Genomic DNA, 23,127 nt, shown 5'->3' on the forward strand with positions numbered 1-23,127 from the left:
CCTGTTTGATTTTATTGAGGTCGATACTGCGTTGAAATATCGGGACCTCAATAAAATCAAAAAGGTAATCACGGTCTATATATCCCCGTCAATATAAGTCTTATGTTGGGGTAGGTCGTCAGTTAAATTTTTTTATAGGTAAGTAAGACTGATCATGCGCGTATCATGTGAGTGCGCTGGCGCAGATTTTAACGACAAAATCGTAACTGGCCCCGTAGCCGAATGGCATTTCTCCGACGCCAAACGAAAGCGATACGCCGCTGGCTCTGTCGCGCCAATACGCAAGCGCGATAGAGATAGATATCTACTAGCGCTTCGTTTCGTGAGCGTTTCGTGAGCGATTGTGCCATTCGGCTAGCCACCCAGATATGAAAATACGAGTAGGCACCTATAATTACGCATAAAAGCTGTATTACTATGTCCGTTACATTGTAGTACTTGTTTTTAATGTACGCTTGTTTTCAATCATAACATTCATAACTATCGCAAGAGTGAAATATTAAGTTAGTACGGACTTTCTAGTTTTATTTACAACTAAGTTTCTTATTTTTAAGACAGTATTTATACTTATTGATGTGTACGCATTTATACATACATACAATCACGCCTGTATCCCATGAAGGGGTAGGCAGAGCACATGAAACTACTCAAGTTTCAGTCTTGGCAAATAAGGGTTGACAGAAAACGAAACTGTGACATTGCAGTGACAGGTTGCCAGCCTCTCGCCTACGCCACAATTTAACCCATATCCCACAGTCGTCTTCTACGACAACCACGGGAAGAAAGGGGGTGGTGAAATTCTTAACCCGTCACCACACGGGAACACCTATTTATACACATACATACATACATACATACATACATACAATCACGCCTGTATCCAATGAAGGAGTAGGCAGAGCACATTAAACAACTCAAGTTTCAGTGCCACTCTTGGCAAATAAGCTAGGGGTTGAAAGAAAACGAAACTGTGACATCTATTTATAAAATATGAAAATTACAATAATTTAGCAGTATTTTATTTTGTTTCGCGATTCCAGTGGTGAGCAATTCTCAAAAATTCGTTACGCTGGTAATTCATGATGCTGAGCTAGGTCTACTATATTTCCCAATATTTTCCAGGAACTTTGTATGAAACCTTCCTTTTTTGTTACCGAAAATATATAGAAATCTGGTAACAAAAAACGAAAGTTTCATACAAACTTCCTGTTCAGTTGGTCCCTTAATAAAATTTTCTCAGTAGGCATAACATAACTATTAACTACTACAAGGGGCCCGTTTCTCGAAAGGTACAAGCCTTGTATTTATTACAAGTGCGCGAACTGTCAAATCGTATGGGTTGCCATGGAAACACACTTGTAATACAAGGCTTGTATTGTACCTTTCGAGAAACGGGCCCAAGGTCTGTTGAGGCTTTACTTATATTATTATGAGCCTATTGTGTCCCACTGCTGGGCAAAGGCCTCCCCCTTCTTTCTCCATTCTTCTTGATCTTGAGCTAAAACTGGCCAGTCTGTCAAAAAGGAGTCCAAGTTATCCCGCCATCGCCGGCGAAGTCTGCCGGATCCTCTGTTCGACTCATGGGGCTCCCATTCCGTGGCTATCTTCGGCATACGGCAGACATGTCCAGCCCAGTCCCAGTTTAACTTGGCCGCTTTTCGAGCTACATCAATTATCCGAGTTTTTGAGCGCAGCGTGGTGTTTCGGATTCGATCCCTTAGTTTCACACCTAATATGCTGCGCTCCATAGCTCTCTGGCAAACCCGAGTTTGGACTTCTGAGCTTCTGATATGTACGAATACTTCTTTACTTACATATCTGAAAATTTGTATTTCACATTTATTTCAATTTATAATGACATAGGTACCTGAGATTGTAGTCAAATCACCTGTTTCTAATAAAATACTTAAAAAAAGTAGGTACTAGTCTAATTTACCTATAAATATAGGAATACATGTGCCCAGTTTTATATCCGGTTAGAGTAGGCACTAATCAAGTATTTCAGAAGAAATTCGAAGCAAAAACGTTGGTACCCCCATTACATGAGGTAAAGATAACACTTTACGTGACAGATAAAGTTACAAACGCCTTTATACATTGGAGTACATACATACGTACAGTCATACATACATACATCGGAGTAACTACGTATTATTATACACCTTATCAAACAATTAATTTTTAACGAGCTTTGGAACACGATATATCAACATAGCGTATAATGAACCTTATATCGAAGAAGTTAAGGGTGACGTGCTTCATGTTTTTATAACATGAGATGACTTCAAGTGTCTTGATAGTGTGAAGGAATGCAGATGAACTTTGGACCAAAATAATATAAAAATGGTTTATTGTGGGCATGGAATGGATGCGTGATTTCCTAAATAAAGAGATTTTAGACTATTGTGGGAAGTATGCCCCGTGTGGTGACGGGTTAAGAATTTCACCACCCCCTTTCTTCCCGTGGGTGTCGTAGAAGTCGACTGTGGGATATGGGTTAAATTGTGGCGTAGGCGAGAGGCTGGCAACCTGTCACTGCAATGTCACAATTTGGATTTCTTTCAACCCCTTTTTGCCAAGAGTGGCACTGAAACTTGAGTAGTTTCATATGCTCTGCCTACCCCTTTACGGAATACGGGCATTTCGACAGATTTCACGTATAGACTGATACTACGCCTACAATTAACTCTTAGATTCCTAGAACCCAACCCTTTAGATAGAGGAAGCATCACGACCCTAGCCTTCGGAGATAACAATTTGTTTACATTTACGGCCATGCGTTAGATACCGAACAATCTAAATTATGAACGTTTCTGCCCATTCATGTCTATACATAGAGCTATTGATTGTACCTGCCAAGCCAGTAATTGAGCAAGTTACTGTTATGTTCTTATTCTTCGTCGAAACGTCATGAGTGTCATGACTGAAGTGCCCACCATAAGTCCCTGTACGTTGCAGTGCTCTCCACTCAGGCCGATCATTTGCCTTCCTAAAGGATCCCTGCAGCCCAACGCGTGTGACCTTCATGATTGTGCTGAACCAGCGCATGGGTAATCCGGCTCTTTTACGATGGCCCTCCACTGGCCCGACGATCAACGCTGTTACTGTTACTGAATGATTGGAGCCAACAATGAATCCAGTAGACATTGGCACTCAAAGAGGACTTATCCTCGTCTCAACGGTTTCCGAATTTCCGCCGACAGGTACCTGACTTAGCGAAATGATTTATTTGTAATTAGTTTTCCAATCACTGGTGGATGAAATATTAGTTTCAATTTGGTTTCAATCCATAATTAATGAATTTTATGTCACTCAGTCATGTATGCGTAATGTCTGTGTCTTGTATCAATGGCCAGTTAGTCAACTTTCGAGTTTATACGAAAAAGGTTAGCGGCGAACAAGAATTTATCATAGTTGCGACACCAAAGGTGTCCCGGCAAATTTCTGGCCGTTCCTTAAGTCCTTCAATTCAGGAGGTATATAAATCGTCTCGAACAATGGTGTAAGTTTAGAGCTGTTTTGACGTTTATAAGCGCTTGTAATACGCCTACCTAAAATGCCTACTTACCTGGACGATTTTTTTTTTAAATCCTCACCTAAGGTAAAATCTGCGCAGAAATTAAAGAGTCTTAGAATGTACTTATGCGGCCCCCATACTTACCAAGACTTTTTAGTTTTCTCTTTTCAAACAGACTAGTGAAAAAGGCATGACATTTTTTCAAAACCAACACCAGTGGTACTATCTTCTAGAAAGAACCGAGTTCAAAATGAATTCTAGGAAAAACAGAATCCAATACAATCTGGATAAGTAAATTATTGACTGTTCTCGACAGTAGAATACTTATTGTAGATATGTGGAGAATGAGACTTTGGCCGACGATACTTGTGTCAGATGGTCGGGATGTTATCAGTTTCGTTTTAATTGGCCTGAAGACTTACTCACACCTGATGAGAATAAGTATGACGAAGTATAAACGTTAAACTATTATAGGACGTTCTTAGACAGATTGACTGAGTCCCACGGTAAGCTCATGAAAGCTTGTGGGATAGATAAATTAGACTCAGACAACGATATAGGAAACATCCATGACTCATAGACATATAGGTATATCATGTCTGTGTTCATCACACAAATAATGGGATTAAAAATTACGGGGATTCGAACCCAGGGTCATCGGCTAATCAGGCAGGGTCCAACTATGCCAGGACCACAGTATAATAAAGAATACTATCGTATGCCAGGACGGTCGTCTTATTTATAAATTGTTACTTGGCTGTTACGGTGTCGTAATTACCCCAAAATGGAAAATTCTGAATGAGAAGTATCCTGAAACGCGTGAGCTCCCAAATTTCCTAAAACTCTTTTATTTCTGCACAGGAGATAAGTATGATCACTTTGTTACCCCTCTTTCTGACAGTCCCTTTATCTCGGGAACGAGTAGCCTAAGTACCTTTTTTGGGACTCATACCTCAAAAAGGAAAAAAGGGTCTCCTTTTTTAGATCAATTTCTTGTGCGTCTGTCTATCTTGATAAATGTGCTAGTGTGCATTAATACAGACCTACAAAGCAACAGCTATCCATTCTGACGACAGTCTGGCCCACTGAGTAATAGTGTCCCCTGCCTGTGAAGCCGATGGTTCTGGGTAACCGGTAAGGGCATTTATTTTTGTGACGATTACAAATATTTTCTTCCTAAATGAGTGTTTTCTGTGTCGTTCTCACATCCCCGGTTTGGAGTTAGGTTGATCTGTGTAAGATGCCCCCTAATATTTTATTTTTATTTATTATTTATTGATTTATATACAACCTATCATGTGTAATGTGTATCGTATTCGTTATCAGCGGCCTCAGGGGTGATTCCTTGCTCCAATTAGCTTAGGGTCAACTATATCTGTCCATATGTCGTTATATGCTTACGGACGAGTCATAGAGGTAAAATGCGTAGATAAATATAATTGTAGTTGAAGTTATAAATGTGTTTTAGCCATTTTTTAATTTCGATATTTTTAGGGAATTTTATATCAATTGTAATCAGAACCACGAGCACTTTCTCTCTCAATAGGAGACAAAAAGTGTCCCAGAATTTTCATACATTTTTGTTACTTTCCTCTTTTGTTACCCCGTACAAATGTATGGAAAATGGTAAGAAAATCAGAAAAAATCGTATGGCATTTTTTACCTATTAGAATTGGAAAAGCTAGTGATTCTGAGTAGAGAAATAGTATAAATGTTATCAAAAATATTACATTTGAATTAAGTGATAAAAAAAGAAACGCTCAACTTATTTTCTAAGTACTTATATTGACGCACACCGTTTTAAATGTGATAACTGATGTAGTGAATACTGTTTTAGCGGTACACGCAGAGTCGCAGTGGTATCCTATGCCATTATATCTACATTCCGTGATCGCATTCATCGGTGATCGTTGCGTCTATGGCATATATATATATAAAGCTGTATGCTAATTCAAAATATTTAAACCAGCCCCCAACCCCCCACCCCTCCTCGCCCCCTTATTCATAAACGTACTCTAAAGGTATCCAGCCGATAACGTTCGTTTGTCCTTTTCTATCACACCAATACTTCCGAAAGGGACAAACGAACTTTATCGGCGTGATAACTTTAGAGTACGTTTATGAATAAGGGGGTTAGAATCTGCAAATGCGTATCACTTTTCCTTATTGCATAATATTTCTACGTGAATAACTAAAATGGTATCCATTCATCACTTATCACACGTAAATATTATGCTCACAATATCTACTGATATTCTTTAAATAGGTGATACAATTTACGCGTAAAAAATATGTTTTCGCTATATAATAAACAGGATATACAATTAATACATAACTGTTTTAATGATTATCAAGAAAAATAAACACACGGTATGAAAACATAAACATTTACAAGTAATTGATGTTGTAACTAATTGTCCTTGTAATTTGAACTGGCCTTTACAGGAAAACAGTTGTATTGTAGTAAATAGTAATTTTCCTAAATACACATTACACATACCTTAGTATTTATACATATATTTAGTTACTTACTTTACTTACCCTAAGTAAAAGTAAGTTACAATTGAAACATATTTAAGGATAAATTTCTGGGCTAGACTTCTAATATTCAGAATATATTTATATCTACGTGTAATTAATTCGAAAGAATATGAAATTAAAATGATTTAGGATAAAGTTCTCAATCCATAAATCAGATTTCTTAATTAAATGTCCCAGGTACCAAGTTTGTATGAAACTTTACTTTTTTGTTACCGACAATGTATTGCAATCAGGTAACAAAAAAGGAATGTTTCATACAAACTACCTGGGACATTTTGGGAAACCTAGTGGATCTTGCTCAGCATCATGAACTCTTAACAGGCTAACTATTTTTTATCAATATCGAAGAAGTGATTTAAGTAGGTAAATGTATAAACTTTTGGGAATTACTCTTTTAAACTTAATAATACTCCCAATTAGCCTAAAACTGCTTGTAAATATTTGCTGTAATTCATTATTTGCCCAAGACTTGAGCGTTTGTTGGGAGCAACAATTTATTTTTTTGCCCGTGTGGTTCGGTCTAAGAATTTCATCACCGCTTTTCTTCCCGAGTGTCACTGCAATTTTACAGTTTAGTTTCCTTTCAACCTTTTAATTAAAAGAATTACCTTGACCTGACCTTGTAACCTTGTAATTACTAAGAGTGGCAGTGAAACTTGGGCAGTTTCAAGTACACCTTTTGGCAATATAGGCTCATGCCTATAATCTTAATATCAGCGATTTATTATAGTTTAATATCAGCGATTTATCGCCCACTGCTGAGCATAGGCCTCTCTTCTAGTACGCCAATTGTCCCGGTCCTAAGTCTGATCCAGTTGTGACCCGCAATTATCCGGATGTCGTCCACCTAACGAGCCAACAGATGCCAAGCGCTTTATTATTTATTTATTTATTATAAATGGGCTTACTCTTGACCACAGACTAGCCAAAGGCAAAGGCATATGTAAGCAGCCACCTGCAACCATCATCAGCCCGTTTATGTGTATAATCTGTATTGAAATTAATTTAGTTTATTTGTTCGTTTCAGGCGAGTGCCTGACATCGGGCCGATACCCGTTCACATGTCTGCAGTTTGAGTTACCACCGGATCTGGAGCCGGAGGAGGTTACAGTCGTCGAGCTCTGGTTTTTTAAGGTAAGGGAAATTGTCTCCATACAACGTATCTTTGATGAGTTGAAAATTAAGTTTGTGCTACCTTCTGTGGGATTCAAATTAGTTCCATCGACCACTGCTAGCATGAATTTTGATTTCATAAGAGTCTCAAAATAGACTGCATTTGTGACAACCACTTCTTCATAAAAATTTCTTGACTAGACTTTCTGTTTGTAGCATGTTTGTAGGGATACTCGTGACATCTACTGTCCTGCAATGGTACTTATTGATAGATTCGTTACTTGACTGTTGTATTCTGTTTAAAATAATGTCAAGGACATTATCTTAGTGCGCGTGAGACAAGTGTGAGACACTTCAGCTGTCAAATTTTATACATAGGCAGATAGTGTGAAGATGTCATTCCGTGAATGTTTTTCCTCAAGTTCTCATATAGCTAATTATAATTTTTCTCCATTCTCAGGAGCCCGATCCACTAGACGAGTACAACCAAACGTTCGTGATCTCCGAAGCGGCCCACTGGGACAGCCAGCAACAGTTCAAGAAGACCAGACCCATCGCCATCAAAGAGACGGACACTGGAGAGGGATGGGTCAGGGTGGAGCTGGCGTGGGCGGTCAGAGTGTGGCTAGAAGAGAGGGAGAGGTTACATACCCTTCATGTGGCTTGCAGAACTTGTCAGGTAAGGATAGTTCTTTTACTGAGTCGTTTCTGAGTAGAATCCTTTTGAACACTGGACAGAAGGCTTCCAACAATAAGACCCAACAGGTCAGAGTGGAGCTAGTGTGGGTGATCAGAGTGTGGCTAGAAGAGAGGGAGAGACTAGAGATAGATACCCTACACGTGACTTGCAAAACTTGTCAGGTAAGGATAGTTCTTTTACTGAGTCGCTTATGAAGATCCGTATAGAATACGGAGTAGAACCTTTTGAACACTGGACAGAAGGCTTCTAACAGTAGATCAAGAAGTCCAGACCCATGCCAGAACTTGTCAGATGAGAATTATTGACTTTTACAAACCATAATTATGTATTCTATTTGGCCTAGAGCGAGAAGAACATGAACTTTGGACATAAAAGTCCTAGATTAGCTTTTTCTTAACCTTTATGTGGCTTGTCAAGATCCTGCGCGTCTAAACTCTTTGCAGGGTCAGTGAGTGAAGAATTGTTTTAACACTTCCAAGAGCAGAATAAGAAGACCAGACCCTTTGGTATTGTAAGTGAACTTTACAAAAAAGGACGACCATCGCGTCACCATGTGGATTTATAAATTATTACCAAACGCACAATTAAAACTTTTTTGATGGGCAATTAGCTGACAAATACCTTAAAGCTGTAATGAAATAAGATAATTTACTTTTGGACTTACCAGCACTCTGAAATTTACAAAAATGTCCTCTCGTATTGAGGCTTCTAATGAGAAACCACTTTTCTTGTACGTGTATTGAATTTTTTCTGTCTGTTACCCTCCGTAAATCTTTCTCACTTGATAGTCTCATCGGAAGATCAGCGCTGGAAGTCACCAGCAACACGCTGAAATGAGGCCATTTCGTGGCACTTCATTACTTTCTGTCTTGTTGTTATTATGTGTACTTTGTCTTGCCTGTGTTCACGAATAAATGTTTATTCTTATTCTATTCTAATGTAAAGTTACTTTTGTCCACAGCTTCGCCGGTCTCCTCTCTCCTTCCACGAGAAGCGGCGTCCCTTCCTCGTGCTATACACGAAGTATGCCGGAAAAAGAAGAAGAAACCGCGCACTAGAGTGTGGCTCTGGCACCACAGACTGCTGCAGAGAACCGCTCTATGTCGACTTTAAAACTATAGGTAAGTTAAACTTGACCGAGGAATGGTTTGATTTAATTTGTGCGGAAGGAAAAGAGAGCTCATGCATGCCCATGAGATACATTGCACGATTCTTCTCTTTCCGCACAGATTCTTCCATCGCCCTACGAGACAACATTTCCATCTTCACACCACATTGACGTTTGGCAGTAATGGCAATCCGCAACTGCATTTTTCTTTAGAAACTTTTCTACCTCGCCCAGCTAAACAGTGGAACAAAGATTAACTGTTGGCGATTTGTCCGAACCGATCATTCGTCTTAAAGCCTGGCAACGTTCTCCCGGTGTTTCAGGCTTTTGAAGCAACTAAATTGCTGTCAATATTACAATTTGAGTATAGAGGACTCCTCAAAAATATGATCTTGCAATTATTAAACCTAAAATGCAAAAAAATCATTTATTGCAGACCAATGCTAACTCGAAAGCTATACCCGCATCACGAATTCAATTAATTGACAACCACTAACAAAACCCGCATGAAACTTGTAAATGTGACTGTGTGCACAAATGCGTGTGTAACATGAGTTTGTAATTTACAATTTGTAATTCCAGGTTGGGCAGACTGGATAATCAAGCCAGCGGGCTACCACGCGTATTTCTGCAAGGGGAACTGCGCGCCCATCTCCGCTGTCACGCAAACGGGGAGCTACCACAATAATATAATTAGAGTAAGTATTATTATACAGTTCTTAAGTGACGTCCATACTATATAAATAAATAAATATTGGTGAAACTTAGAAACTAAGCAAAGCTTTTACTATGGGTGCCAAGCGACGATATACATACTTAAATAGATAAATACATATGGTGAACACTATCTTCACACTATTTAAAGCGTTACTTTTTTATCAACTTTTGTTTATGTGTGATATTTTGATAAATTTTATGGTGTTTCGGGTGTCCATGGGCAGCAGTGATCGCTTACCATCAGGCCACCTCTGCTTTTTTACCTCCTATCGCATAAAAAAATCTACTCAGAATCACTAGCTTTTTCAATCCTAATATGGTTAAAAAAGTGTCCCATACATTTTTTTCCTACTGTGTCACCTACCATGTTCCATATAGTTTGTATGGGGTAACAAAAGAGGAAAGTAAAAAATATGTAGGTATGGACATTCTGGGATTTCTGGGATACTCCTCCCGAGATAGAAAGTGCTTGTGATTCTGAGATTTCTGAGTAGAACTGACGTAACATTCACTCAAAACATGAAAAAAAAACCTGTTACGCATACAAAAACAGGTTTTGCCCTATTTCAGTCTTCTCAGAAATAAATGCCACATGCCATCTTCTCGATACCGGGCTCATCTGTCTCTAAGCTAGGTATAAGAGCCAATAGAACTAACTCTTTAATTAATACTTAATTAGTAGATACTTTGATAAGCAGTAGATAGTTACGGATGAAATGGAAATTTCGAGAATGCGATTCTACGAAATACTTTCCTAATGTGGATATACAATATGGAATGATAAGTCGGGCCTTGGAGAGAAACTACCTACCTTAAATCTTGTAAGCTGGTTCATTTTACTTAAAGATTCCTTTATTTTTAAAAAGAAACATAACTGCATTCAAAGATTTTCTAAAACTCGCTTTTAGTTTCCCAGGGCCTCACTTATCTTTCCACCCAGCATTTAACCTCTAAAAAACAGATAAAGCAAAGTTCAGGTCCAATGTTCGTTTACCAATTCTCCCAACAGATGTCGCTATTCATGGTGAAAAGGTTAAACCTAAACTAACTGCCCCTTTATTTCCAGAAATATTTCTACACTGTGGGCAAGCCAGAGTTCAAGCCTTGCTGCGCACCAACCACGTTCAGCTCTCTACAGCTTCTGTATATGGACTCCAATAACACTGTGACGCAGAAAACCTTGCCTAATATGGTGGTCGAAACTTGTGGGTGCATGTGATGATAAGTACATCATAGTCTTGAGTCTTAGAACTTCGTAAAGACCCGTAAGGGAGACAGTAGGTCAGCAGTTCTCAAAAAGTTGGTGCATAGCCACGTCAGCAAATTTTAATTGATCCTATTTTGTTACCAATATTTAGTAATATAAGTCGACTTTCGTAAAATATATACCTACTAGAGAATCTTAATGACGAGATAAAACTTACTAAAATTTCAATTCATCAAAAAAATCTTGGTAACAAAATGGGAATTAAAAAAAACAAATTTATCTTTTTCATTAATTATTGTACATACAAACTTTTTGAGAACTGCTGAGGTACATTGTGCTGCAAAACTGCATGGAGATATTATTCATCGATAATTTCTCCATACAATAACGCAGCTAGTTGTTTGTTGGCCAGTAGGTGATTTTTGGTGTCAAATCTAGTTGCAATGAATGCAAGCCAATTATGTCTAACGCAATTTAGGAATTTAAAAACCTTGCGTTGCGTCGTAATATTTGATAATGGTATAAATTTGGAAATAACAAGAGAATCCACGTTACGTAATGCATTTAGATGAATTCTCAATTAAGAATAGAGTAAAATAAAACTAAAGTGAAAACGATTTTGATAGCCTGTCTGTGCACGAAGTAAACGTCATATTTTTATAAAGATTTGAGGGCTATAATATCACCTGGCGGTGCAGCTGGGCTGTCAAAATCGTTCCAATTTTACTTTAGTATGACTTTTTATGACAGCAAGTTATCTAGAAATATTAAATCGTTTTAAGAATCCTATCAATATTTATTTCTATCCATGTCACCGTATCTGTAATTGTTGCTAAAATTGATGTTCCAAGCAAGTTAAAATTGATATTAATTTTAATCGTTACTTGTATTTTTTTGTTGTAAGATACACGGTTAATCTTTTTTGAAGTGTTTTTTTAGAGATTTTTTTTTCAAAAACAAGTATTGTGTAAAAATGCCGCTTGTACTTGAGAAAATTATTTGTATATTATCGTTAATATATTAGAAAGAAGATGAGCGCAAGCATTTTGAGAGATTTCTACAATAACTACTTAAGCGTAATGTGATATGACATATGACAATGATGAACGTATGTGCGAGGTATGTTTGAACTGTGGCAGGTACCACTTCGATAAACTCCATGTATATGGTCTCTAAGGATCAAATATTTAAATAATACTATTATGTGCATTATTATTTAAGATTTTAAATATGTTTGTGATGATTTTGCCCATGTGGGTATTTTTTTACGAAGCAGCTATGAAACCGTAGTAAAGTAGGCACTAAAATGAATGGTACCTATTTCCAATTGTTTTTTGCTACTCAATCAATATTAGTGCTGAAATTTAATTTTATATGTAAGAAGTTCGTAATTTTTATTCTCGTCCTTGAAAGGAAATATTCAAATATATTGTAGAGTTATTTTTATATATATTACGGTGCATTTATATTTTTTATAAATATTTTTGTACGATTTCATAGCTGCGCGTTTGTGAAAAATTTTAATATGCTGTTTGGAAAATGTAGCACAGTTATTATTAAATAATAAAAATAAATATATTTACAGGAATTTTATTTTACACATCAATTATGAAGATGTCACGCTACATTTCCAAAAAAACATATTAAAATGTATGACTAAAATAAAAGTTATATTGTAACTGTAAGTATGATAAATTATCAAATACTGTTACGTAAGTGTTTAAATTTATTGTAAATATTGTTCCTATAGTTTTAATATATTTTGTTGGTGGTAAAAAGCAAACCAAGAAAAAAAAACTGATAAACAAAAATACTGCCCTGCTAAGCCGAGTGGCGCTAACTGATTTTGAAAATGAACAGTTTTAGAACGTTTGAGATATATATTTTTTAAGTTTTTCATTGTTTTAGATAAAAATTTAAAATGCTTTAGACAATCGTACATTTGAAAACATTATGTAAATATTGATTTAGTATAAAGACACTGATCTGATTAAATTCACACACAAAATGTACTTAAGGTAGATTTGAACGTTGTAGAATCATGTTTTTGATACGGTGTCTAAGTATTATAGAAATAAGATAAATTTCTAAATTAAGAGTAAAAACATAGAATTATAATTATTTGTTTTATTTATTTAAATACCTTAATTTCGCGACAGCTCAATCGAGTTACAGAAATAATAAATATTGGGGACACCTTACACAGATCAACTTAGCCCCAAACTAAGCAAAGCTTCTACTATGGTTGCTAAGCGACGATATACATACTTAAATAGATAAATACATACTTATATATGTCGCAGGGAAATGGCCAAAAAAGAGATTTGATCAAATCTCTAAGGGATATTATCAAATCACGCAGGATGTCAAAACTGAAATTTTCTAGAGAAATGATGAAATGGATTCGCCATTTTGACATCCTGCGTGATTTGATCATATCCCTTAGAGATTCGATCAAATCTCTGTTTTGGCCATTTCCCTGCAACATATATACATACATAAAAAATATCCATGACTCAGAAACAAATATCTGTGCTCATCACACAAATAAATGCCCTTACCGGGATTCGAACCCAGGACCGCGGCTCAGCAGGCAGGGTCACTTCCGACTGAGCCGATCGGTCGGAGAAAAAATACAATTTAGAAGCAAGCGGTCAGTTAAAGTTGATATGTATAATAATAATTTAGATAGAATTTTGCTTTACAGATTCGCTTATCTCACCAATACTGTAATTATAATTAAAAGGTTGTTATCTATCACAAAATACTGAGTTTTTAAGAATTTAACTTTTTCTGTGTACGAGTGACAAGCATTCTGACTTGATTCTGACGGAATCAAACTATTTTTTTTTCTGAAAAGGATTTTGGCTCTATTCAACTCAACCGAAGTACCATGTAACCGTCTAAAAGGTTAAAAATAAAACAACAATAAAAACGTCACAAAACATCGTGTATTCAAAAAGCAACAGATCACACTGACAGAGCCCTGCGGGCGATATAATAAAATTGTAAAAGCAAGCGTATTTATGCAATCACTCAAGGAATATTTATTTAAACAAATACAAATAAGGATTTGCTCCAGACATGATAATTTTACAACATTTATTACGCAACATATTTATTAGTAATCAGCGCAAAATATAATCTAAAACAGGTATCACAATATCGTTTTTTAAGGTTCCGTTTTTTCTCAGTGACTTACAAAATATGGCCGTCTCGATATTGGACGGAAGTATAGTATTTATATTCGTAACTTACTGAAATTATTTGTGTGTAAGTTAAAATTTAACCTTTTACCCGCAAAAACTTTTGGGAAAATGCGAATTGCAGGATGATTTTTTACTTAAAAATTTTGTGGTTAAAATACCACTCAACTTTGAGCCCAATATTATATATAATAATTTCATATAAAATGTGGGGCCTGTAACAAAGGCGAAGAATTGAAAAGTCACTCAAATGTTGATCAGTATAAGGAGAATAGCCTACAGTTCAATTCTTCGCCTTTGTTACAGGCCCCACTCTGTAAAATCACAAACATCGGGGGCAATTATTTTAATAACAATTATTTAAGCAGCAATTATGATTATTTCCAGTAAAAATTACACAAAATAGTGATAAATTGCTGCAAAAATAAATTGAAAAGTGCCCGAAAGATGGCACCTATTTTTTTAAATTTTAAATTATAGTCTAGTTTCACTAAACTTACATATTTAAATGCTGCGAATATTTTTTTGGAATGATTTAAAATCACAAGCCTTGATATTTGAAAAAAAAAACTACAGTATGCTTCAATAGTCATAAGTATTTTTTATAAAATTTATGTAACTGAAGCATTCTGTATATAGCTCATTAAATAATTAACGGATAATTTCACAAAAAATAATAAAATATTTACATCCATCTAAACTATAGTAATTGTACGTATAAAGTTGTCTAACAAACTTAAACGTCTTTTTATACCTATCTAAATTTCATAGAAATATATAGTTAAATATAAATAAGACTAAAATAAATTAAACTGTATACTCGTATACGTCAATTCCAAAAGCACCATTTTTCATTCAACACATTCAAAATATCAAAAATAAAATAAAATTATTGGTCATAAATAAACTAATATAAAAAATAACTGCTGGACTTTTAACTTATTCAATAAATAAATACGCGGTTTTTTTAACTTTTCTTTTAGGGCCGTTTGCACCAAACCGTCTGTCACAGTTAAAGCATTCGTTAAATTTTATTGTATGGGAAGTTCCATAAACCTTATCTGCTGCGTGACGATGATGTGTCCGTTAATGTGGTTGATGCAACTGGCCCTTAGTTTTTCTACGGAATAGGTTTATTTTCTTATAAGAATACATTTTAACTTTTTTTGTAATGTGTAAAATTGACTAGATCATTATTTTACGTGCAACTTATTGTACAACTTTTTTTGACTAAAAAATGGCTTCTTCTAGCAAAATATTACATATTATGTATTACTGTCCAAGCAGTGATAAAGCGTTAAATTATGCCTAAATCTTATAATACTGAAGGTGGTTTTCAGTTTTAAATGCCACTGGTTCCACCAGAGTAAGCGACGAGCTATCGGCGTTAAATACGAACAAACTCTGTCAAACAAATCTGTCAGTAAATAAAAATAAAAAAAACTATATGCATCCTTTTCTTTAGGGTGCTAGAGAAAAAGATACCTATAGTTTTCTTTGTTCTTATTTACTGACAGACTTGTTTGACAGATTATAGTAGCTCCCGTGTGAATAAAAGAGACACGATGATAGCGAGAGCGAGTTATAGTTCGTCGCCGAGCGATGAACTAAAATCTTGCCGATAGCTTTTTTTTTATATAAATGGGCTTACTCTTGACCACAGACTAGCCAAAGGCAAAGACGTGGCCTACGATGGCGTGAGCTCGCCCAGAAGATGCCTGTTCGTGTTCACTCTTGATTTGAAGGTTGCCGTTGCTCATTGCTTACTGGCTTCTGGTGGGACTAGTGCCTATATTACAGTATGCGCAAGTTGTGGTTTGTATAAAACATTAAAAAATAAGAAAACTATTTTTTATGAGTCGGAAACAAAACAAAAAAATTCAGAAATCTGAAATTTCTATTTTTTTTATGTGTAAACACACAAAAAATTAAAAAAAAAAAAAAAACTGAAATTTCTATTTTCTACACATAAAAAAAAATATTTCAGATTACTTCATAGTAGATTACGGTACGTATTTTGAAATTTTTCCGGAGGCATAAATATAGTTTTATTCAGCCAAATATTTCTTCTGATATATTTACTTCATTGAAATATATGGAAAATATAAAAAAAATGGGATAGATACATTTGTCACAATTTATGCGCACCGGAAGACTTACTTTGTGCTACATACAAGAAAAATCAAGAGAGTTTAATTAAAAAATACTGTAAGTCATAAAATAAAAGGGTTTAAAAAAGAAAATCGCATTTGGTGAATTATTCAATAAATATGAATATCAAAACCACAAAATGGACATTGTATAATGAAATCGGAATAAGCCACAACATTGCTATAGTTATGAATAAATATTACAAGCTATTTATTATATTTATTTATTTATCTGTTGTCATTAACCTGGATATTTGTGTGATCATCATCGATCACCAATTTTTGTAAACTGTGAAATGACAGCAGGGTCCCCTACCACTGTATAATTCTATATCACTCCCTATAAGATAAATAAAATCTAAGAAAAACGTACCCCCGAAACATCTTTGAACATTGTCACACCTCGGACACTGGCGATCAAATACATGAGAGGCGCGTTCCTAGCACACAGTCTAAGCTCGTGTAGGTGAACGCGTACTATGCTTGTATGAGTGAAATATGACAGGTCGACTGTCTGCGTTATTGACATGCGGTAACTGTGAGGTAACCGAGAGGGGGTGGGCGGCACTTTCAGCGGGGAGCGGCAGTGGCCATACTGAACAATTACTCTTTATTATACTGTGACATTGTAGTCCTCAATAGTGTAGTTATGATAGTGTTTACTAGATGTCGCTAACAAACGAAGGTACGATGCGTAGTATGCCCAAATCCTTTATTAGTTCTTTAGCACTCGGTTAATACTGAACCGTTTTTTTTGCAGTTTTATTTCAGGCATCTTCTGGGCGAGCTCACTCCATCGTAGGCCACGTCTTTGCCTTTGGCTAGTCTGTGGCCAAGAGTAAGCCCATTTATAATAATAAAAAAAAAAACGCTACTATAACCGTCTGCTGTCAATTTCACATAACCTCAATTTATTCTGGTTTGGCAACAGATGCTAGTATTGAAACTTTCTCACTAGTTTTATTAGATAGTTTCTCACTTGGTGTCCTGAGTGGTGAGTTTGGCCGTCTCACTGTCGCTGGGGGGCGCGGGTTCGCTTCCCGCGCGGACCATGGCGGGGGGAGGAGTGGTGGGGGGCGCGGGGCGGGTAGCCAGTGTTAGGACTCCGGAGTTTACGTCTTCTATGGCTTTACGGAGCTGCAAAATAGTAAATAAATAATTATTATTGACATATTCTTACTGAACTATACTGTGATTAACCGTGTTACCCTTGTTAAGTCTGGTTACGTCTTAAATAATTTTTAGTCATTATTGTTTCTTCAGCGTAGAGCTGCAAAAAATAATGTAAATAAATAAAAGGTAAAACTTATTTTTTGAAATAAACATTTTTATTATTTATTCTTACACAAATAGTTTTTTAGTAAACAGAAACTCAGAATCAATTTGAAATGGCAAAAATACTGCTTTAAGTATGACTTGAAGTCAAGGCATGTTCAAATCTCGAGGTAATTTTTCCACTATTTTATTTTCACACTAATTTAAGAGAGATCACATCTGCCAACTAGCTGGCGATAACTGGATGCGGATGGCAATGGACCGAAAAACGTGGAGGAATGGAGAGGAGGCCTATGTCCGAAGACGGGCGCTTTAAAGGCTATAGATAGATAGGTAGATATTTAAAAATATTTTAAGCTTACTCACGTACGTGAGTAACCCGCTTAAAATATTTTTAAATATGTATGAGTCTCACGGGAGTTTTATAGATAGGTAGATATAATATTGTAACAATGTCTTTTGTAAAAATAACCATAAAATTAAAATTTTGAAAAAACCCCCGACCGCGACATACTTAGTAGACCGATTTTCATGAAACATAACACTCCCGACTAACTCAGCGATCAGACAAAAAAAAACGAAATCTAAATCGGTTCATCCGTTCGGGAGCTACGATGCCACAGATAGACACACACACAGACAGACATACAAACAAACAGACAGACAGACACACGTCAAACTTATAACACCCCGTCGTTTTTGCGTCGGGGGTTATAAAAGTAACTTCTGAACCGATTCTTGAGCAATGAAAAATATAATATGCATGAGGGAATATAAAGGTAATTTACCTCTTGTAGCGAGACGACGCCTATAAGCCTGCCTATGGCTGTGACGTAGGCTCTGCTCACTCCCAACGTCGAAAACAGTGAGTGGACCTGAAATTCAATACATTAATTATACTACTACTACTGGCCTTAGCGTCTATTTCAGACGATTTATGGTGCAATGTCCGAGAGACATCGCTTTTGATGACTAAAGAGACCTATGCGACAGCGACATATTTTACCACATAGCTGACAAGGGAAGCTTGCAACCGATTGCGACGTTCCGCAATGGTGTCTTCTTTCCCTCTTGTCAGCAAGTGACGCAAACCAGGTCTCATCGACGAACTTGCGACCATCTCTAACGCACTTTAGCCACTCCGCAAGCTTCTCCCAGTTTTGGTAGTCGATTTTAAAGGCTGCCAAGTCCCTCTTGACGCAGTCTTAATTAATACAGCTTTTCTTATAAAGGTACTCCAAAACCAAACGTGACAGAATTTTTTGACGTATGCCGATCTGAGTCGTGAAAAGTTTGATTATTTCATTCTCAATCACGCTTTTCATTACCCTCTGAATCGCGATTCACAATTTCTAAGTAGAGATGGGCCGAATATTCGGTAAATATTCGGTATTCGGCATATTCGGCAAGATTTTCAATGTTCGTATTCGGCCGAATAGTTCGGTTGCATTGCCGAATATTTACCGAATAAACAAAGTACATAACTAATGAAGATATTACGTATTCCATTGGATAATAAGCTCCTATTTTAGTAGCTTTCTAAGGAACTACTAAAAAGAGATAATTGCCTATGCGTCAAAATATAAATACAAAGTTGAAAAAATCGTAGTTTAATTTCTAAGGATTGAACGAGACGTTAAACTTTTGTGTTGCTTGTTTCGAGCGACATATTTGGAATCATTTGGAGTGGAGACCCTCCGTGCCTGATGATGGGTCTCCAAAATGACTCGAAACATGTATATAGTATACGCGATGTAGGGTTTTTCCTAGGGTTGCAAAAAACGGTTTTTTTTCTGGCTTGAAAAAAAACATGAAAAAAAACCGTGAAAGAAAATTTTTTTCTGGAGTATGTTTTTTTTCTAAAGGGTGAAATTTCAAATATTTCAAAACAGTTAATACTTTTATACGGTTTTTTAGACTTTATGTTAACTATTAAACGAATTTAATTTAATAACTTTAATTTCTGGTTTTATAAAACCAACTTTTACACAATCTGTAGTTAGTAGTTGTCGCTATTTACTGTTGGCAACACCACCGCCTCTCCACGCTCCACGCCGCATCGGGGATTCCCCAATAAACGTTTGCATACTGAATGTTTATCGAATTAAAATATACTTTATTGTTATTGAAACGTTACAAATCACGAAAAACCGTTATTGTCGTATTATTTGATCATCTGAAAAAATACCATATTTAGAAAAAAAACCATGGTGCTTGGTTTTTTTTCATGTTTTTTTTTTCATAATTCTGAAAAAAAAAACATTTGGTTTTTTTTCTATTTGCAACCCTAGTTTTTCCAAACCCATTGATACACAATCGGCTCTAGAGGGCCAAAAATCGCTCGCTAGTATGAAGGCGGTTACTCGTCCATATGCATTGTTATATATTGAAACTAGTAATTATTTAATTAACTATATTTATTCAATATCATTTTGTAACAAGCTACATGACAACTGTGTATGAAAAACAATTGCCTTACAGAAGACCGCAGCCAAATAGCACTAGACCCTACTCATAGTGTTGTGTTCCTGCCGGTGAGTAAGGCTGCCAGAGCTCAACGAGGGTGCGGGGTGCTGACGACGGGAGGACTTACGGAACTAATTTGTTCCGTCTATTGAGTTGAGTTGAGTCGTCGGCATATCCTTTGAACTTGTACACTCCTTTTTGTTGTGTACTTATACTTAACACAGCAAAGGGGAATGTACAAGTTTCTAATGGGGTGGCAACGCGCATGTGACACTCTGAGTTGCAGGCGTCCATAGGTTACGGTGACCGCTTTCCATCAGGCGGACCGTATGCTTGTTTGCCACCGACGTAGTATAAAAAAAAAATGAGTTCGGTTGACATTCACATCGTTCTGTAAAGTCTAGAACCATAGACCCAAGAGAAGAGTTCCGTTCCTCACGTGCTTGTTTATACTAACGAGCTATTTTTTTGTCGACGAAAGCGGATTCCGCGTCGATTTTTTTTTGGGGCGACCCTTACGGCTCAGCTACGACATTGGTCTAAGCGCGACAGCGGTGAGCGGCAGCCATACATTGGAGAGAGACACAGCGATGGGACTTTTCATTCACACGTATGGCAGCCGCTCACCGCTGTCGCGCTTAGACCAAGGTCGTGGCTGGGCCGTTACCGTGAGCACATCCGTATTATTCAATGTTTGATTGAACGAGATTTATAAAATGAGTAATGTACCTTGAGCAAGGAGGTCCTCTCGACTAGCTGGAAGGGCGCAGGGTCGATATGGCATGTGTAGAGACTAGTTTCGTCCTCATAATCCGTTTCGTCCAATTGCTGTAAAGAAATAGGTAAATGAATACAGTATAAAACATGATAAAATTCAAATTACTGCTGCGATTAAAACTGCACGAGGCCATGCGCTTGGCGAGGAACAGACGCCTATGGAGGGACCTAGTCTTCAACAGAATGACATGATGTCACGATCCTCAGCATTGAGGGAACGACTTAGAAAACATGAGCACAACTTGCCTTGTCGCGCGCGAGTTCATAGATCAAGCGCGACTTCAAGTATGGACTCACGCGCGACAAGGCAAGCTGTGCTAGAGGGGGGAGACTAGAGCATGAAGAACCAGTGCCGGTTCCAGGAATTTCATTTCCCGGTTCTAATCTCTAAATGTAATTTCAGTTCAACTTGTAAATTGACGTGTAAAAGTGCCCCTGTGGCCTATTTGCTGAATAAATGATTTGTAATTTGTAATCTAAGTGGGACTGGAACTTCGCCACCACGAAATCCCCGGGATTTCCCGAGAAATCGAGAAGCGGGCAGTACCTGGAGAATGTCGTATCCAAGACAATCAGGATCTGTTCAGTACAAGGTTGGGGCTGTACATCAGAGCTTTTTTACATGTAATAAGCAGCTTAAGCAAACGCTGTACATTTACTAAGATTTTCTAATATAAAATAGGGACCTTGACTGTAGTGAAAAATAAAATATTTTATACCATGCACGAAATAAAGCATCAGATAATTATAAGAAAAACCTGGACAGAAACTATTTTTAAGTCCAATTTCTATTTAATAAGTCAGATAGAAATATATAAAGTAATTGAATTGACCGTGACGTCACTCAATTCGATTTCATATTAATTCCATATTAGCAAGTCGTTCAAATTCGTTTTGACAGTTCTTAAAAACAAGCTGATTTGACTAGGAGGCAAGTAGCCTATTACTCTGAAATACTGAGGAGTGACGTCACGGTCAATTCATTTACTTTATATCTTTCTCTTTGACTTACTAAATATAAATTATGTTTGAACATAACTACTGTCCATATATTTCTTCTAATTATATGGTGCTTTATTTCGTTCACTGCATAAAATATTTTTATTTTAAGTATAGGAAACTAGCCTATTGTAAATGCCTAGTTACTACGCGGTGTTTAAAACTATTTATTTGCACATATTCAGTTGTTTCCATATATTAACGACGGTTATAAGTAATGAACAGATTAATCGGGTTAAAAGTAACATGTCCGTGGGGTCAAAAGTGACACTTACCATATCTCTCTTACGAGCAATTTGAAGCATGCGGTCGAAGTCTATCTCCTTCCCCATCTCTAGTTGTTCCCACGCCTTCTGGTCTTCGGGAGACATGTCACACACTCGTTCACGGGGCTAAAAGTAACAAAATTATTAAATTAAGCCAATATCTTCATTGTGTGAATATTTTATATTAAGTATATTTCGTTAATGAGGAGGCACACTGACATTTCGTCACTACTTTAAAAACAACTTGTATCTTCGTCTGTCAATGAAAAGAAAATTGTAGTAAGTATGTATGGAATGCATATAGACTTACTGCGTTTTAACTTTGAGGAGCAACGTGAGATACGAGATTTTTTCAAAGTAGTGACGATTTTATCCCGCCAGGAGGCGCCTGTGCAAGTGCGTAGGCACAGTATAATAAAGAGTACTATCGTACAGTATGGCCACTCCCGCTCCCCGCTGAAAGTGCCGCCCACCCCCTCTCGGTTACCTCACAGTTACCGCCGGTCAAAAACACGAACAGTCGACCTGTCATATTTCACTCATACAAGCATAGCACGCGTTCACCTACACGAGCTAAGACTGGGTGCTAGGAATGCGCCTCTTTCAATAATATATTTGATCGCCAGTGTCTGAGGTGTGGCGTAGGTATGTCACTGTCATTCACAACACAACCTGTCACTATTAATAGGTTAACGTTATTTCATATGTGAGAGGGAGAAAAAATATCTTCTCGCTCTCACGAGAGGCTCATGGGAGCCTGAGGTCCGCTCTGACAACTAATCCAGCAGTCTTATTCTTTATCTGTGCAAAAGTCGTCTTAAGGTAGTGTGGTCATAACCTTTCAGGGTGGCTCCTCATTAAGGAAGTTGAAGAAAATAGTTTTTGTTTTATTTATTTAAGAAAGAAACAAATGGTCTTTAAAAAAAATTAGTACATAGAACTAGTATTTTTAAAATCTAAAACTGGAGTTTCATTTATCTTATACTTTTAAACGAGCAATTCTTGTATATTTATTTATTTATTTATTTATACCGACGATCTCGGAAACCGCTCTAACGATTTCGCTGAAATTTGTTATGTGGGGG

The 23,127-nt window shown here is 36.8% G+C and overlaps 2 protein-coding genes across 5 annotated transcripts in view; one reads left to right on the top strand and one right to left on the bottom strand.

Moving 5' to 3' along the window:
- Positions 1-11,006, top strand: part of LOC125237377 (inhibin beta B chain) — a 29,786-nt gene extending 18,780 nt beyond the window's left edge. Inside the window, exons 2-6 of the mRNA XM_048144391.1 lie at positions 7,086-7,192; positions 7,632-7,850; positions 8,833-8,992; positions 9,562-9,677; positions 10,763-11,006. Coding sequence (XP_048000348.1) covers positions 7,086-7,192; positions 7,632-7,850; positions 8,833-8,992; positions 9,562-9,677; positions 10,763-10,915 — 755 coding nt within the window. The 3' untranslated portion in view covers positions 10,916-11,006. The remainder of the gene's footprint in view (positions 1-7,085; positions 7,193-7,631; positions 7,851-8,832; positions 8,993-9,561; positions 9,678-10,762) is intronic.
- Positions 11,007-16,789: 5,783 nt separating this feature from the next.
- LOC125237376 (chloride channel protein 2) overlaps positions 16,790-23,127 on the bottom strand; it is a 129,055-nt gene continuing 122,717 nt past the window's right edge. For 3 of the 4 annotated variants that reach the window (XM_048144389.1, XM_048144386.1, XM_048144390.1), the window contains exons 20-24: positions 22,052-22,168; positions 20,730-20,828; positions 18,323-18,409; positions 17,135-17,396; positions 16,790-16,948 (exon numbers count right to left, since the gene is read on the bottom strand). In XM_048144389.1, coding sequence (XP_048000346.1) covers positions 17,235-17,396; positions 18,323-18,409; positions 20,730-20,828; positions 22,052-22,168 — 465 coding nt within the window. In that variant the 3' untranslated portion in view covers positions 16,790-16,948; positions 17,135-17,234. Of the gene's footprint in view, positions 16,949-17,128; positions 17,397-18,322; positions 18,410-20,729; positions 20,829-22,051; positions 22,169-23,127 lie in introns of those variants that run through there. The other variant, XM_048144387.1, reaches the window with a different exon arrangement.

The sequence above is a fragment of the Leguminivora glycinivorella genome, chromosome 21 (assembly GCF_023078275.1).
Source record: "Leguminivora glycinivorella isolate SPB_JAAS2020 chromosome 21, LegGlyc_1.1, whole genome shotgun sequence".
NCBI lineage: Eukaryota > Metazoa > Arthropoda > Insecta > Lepidoptera > Tortricidae > Leguminivora > Leguminivora glycinivorella.